Here is a 6,670-nt window from a genome sequence, read left to right as displayed (position 1 = left end):
AATAGAGGCTTTATGGTGATTATTACAGATAGGTGACTCAACGGGTCATGGAGTGTTACAGAAAGATGGAATGGGGGAGAAAAAAAGAAAATAAGAAAGAACTGGAAAGAATAATCTTTCCGAAGGTTGCTAACAGCCAAAGAACAAACAGTAGAGTAGACAAGTTCATGTAAGTTTGTACCATAGGAGATTATTTAGGTGAAGAGTATAACAAAATCCTGCTTAGTCACCAGGTGTAGAAAAGTAAGGAATTCAGATAACAAGCCTTAACAAACTGAAAAACTGAAGTTCCTGTAAGGCACTCTTGAACAGCTATAACTGAGAATGAAGAAATTACTTATTTCTTTTCCAGAAGCAAGTGGTACAGCCATGAGTAGCTAGTCCTGCCCATACATATTTTGGAGAGCACAGTATTATTTTTAAAAACACGCACACTTTTAGGGGAGTAATTTATTTTAGTAAGTCTGTTTATAACTGTCAACTTCTCTTAAATAATGTAACAAAAGCTGCAGCTCTATGGCCTTATTAGCATGAGGACACATTGTTCACGAGCAGGAGCATTTGTCCAACAATTGCTGCTGGAGTTTCTTGAGCCAAACCCCACTCTCTTTGACGGAGGACAGTGCAGACTGGTGTATTTGCTTAGTCGCTAATAGGTGCACAATTCTGAGTAAAGGAGTAAAAATATTGAATAGCACAGTTCAGGGGACCTTTGTCCTCAAAGGGAGGGATGGGGAGGGTTGAATAATACTTGGCCTTAGCCTGTCTTTGACCACAGGCTCTGGTAGGCCAGTGCGACGGAAAAGCAGGGGCTGTTGCAGGGCTTCTGCCGAGCACGCCCTTTCTGTGCTGCCGAGGACAAGCTCTGCCTGCACGTTCCAGAGGCTGGATGGTTCCAGCAACCCCTGTTTCAGCGGTGCACCTCAAAACACAGCTATGCTGCAAAACCCACACTTCTGCCTTTAGCAAATATACGTTGCTCTAGTTCTAGATCTGCTCAGCATCGTCTGGCAGGCCAGTAACAGCCTGCTCCCGACCTGTGCTGTTTTCTTTCTTGCAGGCAGGCTGGGCACAAGAGGAACTGATGCTTCTTTACAGCCTTTTTGAGTCTATTAAGGGGTTGCAGCAGTGCAGACGGGGATTTAAAATTTCTTCTCTTTGCTTAGGTAACACTGGACGTTTCAAAAAAAGCTGCCTTCCCCCAGCTAAAGCTTACATCTGCATGAATAAAGCGTTTATTCTGCCAGAAAAAAGCAACGGTCATGCTGCGATAACAAATCAAACCCCCCACGCTGGGGGAGGAGATGGCGCACAGACACGAACATCCCGACAACGCAATCAGCTCATTCTCCAACTGTACCCGGGCGCTGCTTCCCCCCCCCGATTTTTTTTTTCCCCCCTTCTTTTTTAATAACTCTGGGCACAGGCAGCTGTTCGCATTTTCAAAGCCTGCTCAGAGAGCAGCCAGTTAATTTTAGTTCGCTGGGGCCACCCTGAGAGAGCTGCCTGAGTCCTCCCCCCGCCCCGTCCCGGCTCAGCCCTGCAGCGCGGGGGGGCGGGGCCCGGGGGGGCGGGGCCCGGGGCGGCACCCCCGCCCCCGCCCGCCCCGCCCCACCCCGCCCAGCCGGGGATGGGAAAAAGTTGTTCGCAACTTTCCCTCCCTCTACGCCGGCACGGGCTCCTCCTCCCGCGTCCGCCCCGCCCCCTCCGCGGCGATTGGTGGGCGGGTGTTGCGAGGCCCCGCCCCCGGCGCGGTTTGTGAATGGGGCCGGCGGCGGGGGCGGGGCCCCGTGGCGCGCCCGCGCGTATATGTGTCTTTTTTTTGTGCCGGCGCGGCCGCGGGCCGGGATCCGCGGTGCGGGCGGTGGCGGCAGGGCCGCGGGCGGAGCGAAGCGAAGCGAAGCAAAGCAAGGCGGGAGGCAAGCGGCTGCCCCGGACGCATAGCCCGCAGCGGCGCCCGTCGGGAGCGGAGCCCAGCCGAGCCACGGGGAGGATCGCGCAGTAATTGGATTTTAAAAGTTATTTAAGCCCCGGAGTAAAATACACGGCTCAGCCGGGCGCGGTAATAATCCGTTTAAGCCGTAACCTAAATCCCCGGCGCCGGGGCCGCGCACCCGGGCGGGGAGCACCGCCTCCGCCTCGCCGCCGCCGCGGGACCCTGCGCGGAGCTGGCCAGAGCCGCCGCCGGGCTTCCCGCGCGTCTCCTGTCTCGCCGCCGCCTTCTCCGGCGGCAGCGGCTCCGGAAACTTTCGCTGAGCGCCAACCCGCCGGAGCCGAAGAGGAAAGTCGCGGAGGGCCGGCGCGGAGCCGCGCTCCTCCCGCCGCCGCGCCCCAGCCCCGCGGAAGGGGCCCCGCCGCCGCCCTCCGGGCGCTGATGCCCCTGAGGAGCCGCGCCGCCCGGTTCTGAAGGACTCCCCGCGGCTCCCCGGGCCCCCGGCCGCCCCGGCGATGCGGGCTGGAGGAGGAGGCGGCGGCGGCGGCTGCCCCTTGCTGGGGCTGGCCGCGCTGCTGGCCGCCCTGCTGGGGACACCCGCGGGCGCGGCGGCGCAGCAGTACCACGGCGAGAAGGGCATCTCCGTGCCGGACCACGGCTTCTGCCAGCCCATCTCCATCCCGCTCTGCACGGATATCGCCTACAACCAGACCATCCTGCCCAACCTGCTGGGCCACACCAACCAGGAGGACGCGGGGCTGGAGGTGCACCAGTTCTACCCGCTGGTCAAGGTGCAGTGCTCGGCCGAGCTCAAGTTCTTCCTCTGCTCCATGTACGCGCCGGTGTGCACCGTGCTGGAGCAGGCCATCCCGCCCTGCCGCTCCCTCTGTGAGCGCGCCCGCCAGGGCTGCGAGGCCCTCATGAACAAGTTCGGCTTCCAGTGGCCAGAGCGACTCCGCTGTGAGAACTTCCCCATCCACGGTGCAGGCGAGATCTGCGTGGGGCAGAATACGTCGGATGCCCCACCAGGGCCTGGTGGTGCAGCAGGCCGGGGGGCTACTGCTCACCCCACAGCTGGCTACCTCCCCGACTTCCTCACCCCGCCGCAGCCCCCCTCCGGCTTCTCCTTCTCCTGTCCCCGGCAGCTCAAAGTGCCTCCTTACTTGGGCTACCGGTTCCTGGGGGAGCGGGACTGCGGGGCCCCCTGCGAGCCTGCCCGGCCCAACGGGCTCATGTACTTCAAGGAGGCGGAGGTGCGGTTTGCCCGGCTGTGGGTGGGCGTGTGGTCTGTGCTCTGCTGTGCCTCCACCCTCTTCACCGTGCTCACCTACCTGGTGGACATGCGTCGTTTCAGCTACCCAGAGAGGCCCATCATCTTCCTCTCGGGCTGCTACTTCATGGTGGCAGTGGCTTATGCAGCAGGTTTCTTGCTGGAGGAGCGGGTGGTGTGTCTGGAGCGCTTCTCTGAGGACGGCTACCGCACTGTGGCCCAAGGTACCAAGAAAGAAGGCTGCACCATCCTGTTCATGATCCTCTACTTCTTCGGCATGGCCAGCTCTATCTGGTGGGTCATCCTGTCCCTCACCTGGTTCCTGGCTGCTGGCATGAAGTGGGGCCATGAAGCCATCGAGGCCAACTCCCAGTATTTCCACCTGGCTGCCTGGGCTGTGCCCGCTGTCAAAACCATCACCATCTTGGCCATGGGGCAGGTGGATGGGGATGTTCTCAGTGGGGTGTGTTACGTAGGTATCTACAGCGTGGACTCGCTGCGGGGCTTTGTGCTGGCGCCCTTGTTTGTGTACCTCTTCATTGGTACTTCCTTCTTGCTTGCTGGCTTCGTGTCCTTGTTTCGCATCCGCACCATCATGAAGCATGATGGCACCAAGACAGAGAAACTGGAGAAGCTGATGGTGCGCATCGGTGTCTTCAGTGTCCTCTACACAGTGCCTGCCACCATTGTCCTGGCATGTTACTTCTATGAGCAGGCCTTCCGTGGCACCTGGGAGAAGACGTGGCTCCTTCAGACCTGCAAAACCTATGCCGTGCCCTGCCCCAGCCACTTTGCCCCTATGAGCCCAGACTTCACAGTCTTCATGATCAAGTACCTCATGACCATGATTGTTGGTATCACAACTGGCTTCTGGATCTGGTCTGGCAAAACCCTTCAGTCCTGGCGACGCTTCTACCACAGACTCAGCACTGGCAGCAAAGGCGAGACGGCAGTATGAGACCCCTGTCCCCTCTGGCACACACACACACGCACGCATGCACACAAGCAGAGGAGAGGGATACTGGGCAGAAGAGGAAGGCGATGGCTCCCTGAAGAGGGAGGAAGGGAGGCTTTTCCTAACTTTTTCTTCCTCCCAGAGGGTTTGGAACAAAAAAATAAAAAAAATCTTTGCGTAAAGGATCAGACAGACTGAGTCCAGTGGTGCTTAAGCCCAGCTAAGTGGAACAGCACAGAGAAAGAGCTCACTGGTGGGATGGGAGAGTCCTTCACCCGCAAGAAGTTCCCTTACTTCTCTTTCCCGCTACCCCTGTGCGGGGAAAAAACGCAACCCAGCTAAAGCCATCCTGCCTTGCTTTGGACGAGAGAGAGGGGAAGCCAGATCTGTTGAGCTGCCTTTGCCAAAAAGTAGCCAACACCCCCTCTGAATTGCTGGGGTCGAACTGCAGCGCAGGCAGAATAACTCCCGAGCCTGAGCTTACTGCCTGCTCCTTCCAGCTCGGCGGAGGGATCGCGTGAGTACTGCACAACCAGCCACAGCCCAGATCGTGTGCTGGTGAGATGCCTCTGTTTTGTCAGCTCACAAGTTCCTTTTTACCTCCGTGCTACCTGTTATAATTGTTCTAAAGTGAAAATTCGGCCCTCGGTCTGTTGTTCTTGCTGCTGTGGGGAAGGAGGGGGTTGCTATTGCACACCCTGAAAAGAAATGACTTGTTGCTTTTCAGCAGAAGGCTTTTCCCCCTTGCCTTTGTTCTAGGAGACAAAGGGGGAAACAAAAGTGTTTTCTATGTAGAAAGGCGTAAGCATGGGATCGGTTTTTATGGGCAAACTAACAAAAAGAATTCGTTGAGGTTCACCCTTGGATGTGAGGAGCTTGCAGAAATAAACATTCCTTTTATGAAAAAAGGAGAAGGCAGGATGTTTTCCTACCATTCAACATGGGTTGCTTTTCTAAGCTGAAGGAAACACAAGACTTAGAGGGCAAGAAGAGCATAACTGAGAGCACCTGCCAAAACAAGAGCCATTAAAATATGTAATGTAAAAATATGATTATTTTTTTCTTTTCTTTCCATAAACCTGCTTTCTCCCCTGCTTTGCAGTGAGCTCACTGCAGGTAAAGTCACTACACAGCCGGCTTCTGGGGACAGGAGGAATCCTTTTGGCTCACGATGGACCCTTTGCCTGTTCCTCCGGTTCCCTGAACTGCATAGCAAAGACTCAGCAGTGCAGGAGGGGGCTGGGATTGGGCTTTAAAAGCAAGCAGTTACCGCAAGTGAGGAGCGTTCTCATTTCCGCTAAAATGCAGCTGGTTGTTTCCAGTGATCATATCTTAGAAGGGAAGACACTCAAAAATTAATCGTCAAATGCGTTGTTTTCTTTTTGAAATGTGACAAATTCTGAAATTTTTATGTTGACTTATGTTTTATTTTTTGCATACTACTTTACCTTTATATTCACTGAAGGGTTGTTTTTATAAGTATATGTGTGTGTGTGTATATTCTTGCCTAAGGACAAACTAGGAAATTCTGGATTTTTAGCAAGTCTCCACCCTATAGCTGCTCTTCATTTTTTGGGGGGAAAAGTGTCTGGAATGAAACTTAAAAAGAAAAAACCTGTTCAGGGTGAGGGGGCAGATTGCTGCTGTTCTGAGGGTGTACCAGTGGTCTGGGCATGAGGAATGGGCCCATCAGCCAAATTCTTCAGTAGATCTGATCTCAAACTTGCAGGGCTTGGGTTTTTTGTGTTTTACAATGTGCACGTGGAAGAAAAAGAAAACAACAAACATGTAAGACAAGTGCAGTATGTATATTTTGTAAATCTCATTTTTGTAAGAAAATATGTATTTATGTTTTTAATTGATTTTTTGAAGGTCTGTATGAGGCCCTGCTTCATCCCATGTACAGATCACAAAATAAATAATTTTTAATACAAGGGCTCCAATGAAGTTCTTTCAGTCTTTGAACACTTGGAAGGGGGGGGGGCGGGGGGAGCAGTTCTGTCAGTGGTGTCTTCCCCTCACTTTGTTGTACGAGATGCAAGAGACTTTTGGGTGGATACACTGTGAATATACTGACCAGAAACAGCTATGACTTGAAACTGGCCTGTCTGAGCACCAGCCCATTTTGAGACAGTTTGAAATGTTTGCCCTCACTTGAAGCACTTGCATCCTAGCCAAGTTTTCTTCCAGGCTCTGCCTCTCTTTGAGGGCAAGCTGATAAACCAGTTCCCTTATCTAGAAATAAGGATAATGCTCTCTTCCCATTCCAAAGGGACTTTGAGAACTGGGGGGTGCTACAAGTGCTACAAATTAAATCCTCACTTTGACAGGTGGAGTGTTTCAGGGAAACACTAAGGACTAGGTCCTTTTCAACAGTTTTCAAAGGGCAGTTTTTTTCTCCCACCACCTTTGCTATCTCCAGTTTTGTTCAGGTGAATTTTACTTTAATCTTAATCACTAGCCTGAAGCCTACATTCTTTCTTATGACAGTCATCTGAAAGTTGATGGAGTA

At 53.6% G+C, this 6,670-nt stretch overlaps 1 protein-coding gene across 1 annotated transcript; it reads left to right on the top strand.

The window, feature by feature from the left end:
• The first annotated feature begins 2,183 nt into the window (after positions 1-2,183).
• On the top strand, positions 2,184-4,513 carry FZD7 (frizzled class receptor 7). Its single transcript, XM_082001489.1, has one exon. It carries the CDS (start codon positions 2,449-2,451, stop codon positions 4,159-4,161), a length of 1,713 nt encoding a protein of 570 aa, XP_081857615.1. The 5' UTR covers positions 2,184-2,448; the 3' UTR covers positions 4,162-4,513.
• The last annotated feature ends 2,157 nt before the right edge of the window (positions 4,514-6,670 follow it).

The sequence above is a fragment of the Phaethon aethereus genome (assembly GCF_964289735.1).
Source record: "Phaethon aethereus genome assembly, chromosome: 6".
Classification (NCBI taxonomy): Eukaryota; Metazoa; Chordata; class Aves; order Phaethontiformes; family Phaethontidae; genus Phaethon; species Phaethon aethereus.
This window is presented reverse-complemented; position numbering and strand designations above follow the sequence as displayed.

Bases quoted from the DNA above. Each gene is read 5' to 3' on its own strand.
- FZD7 (XM_082001489.1), top strand. From the start codon at position 2,449: ATGCGGGCTGGAGGAGGAGGCGGCGGCGGCGGCTGCCCCTTGCTGGGG.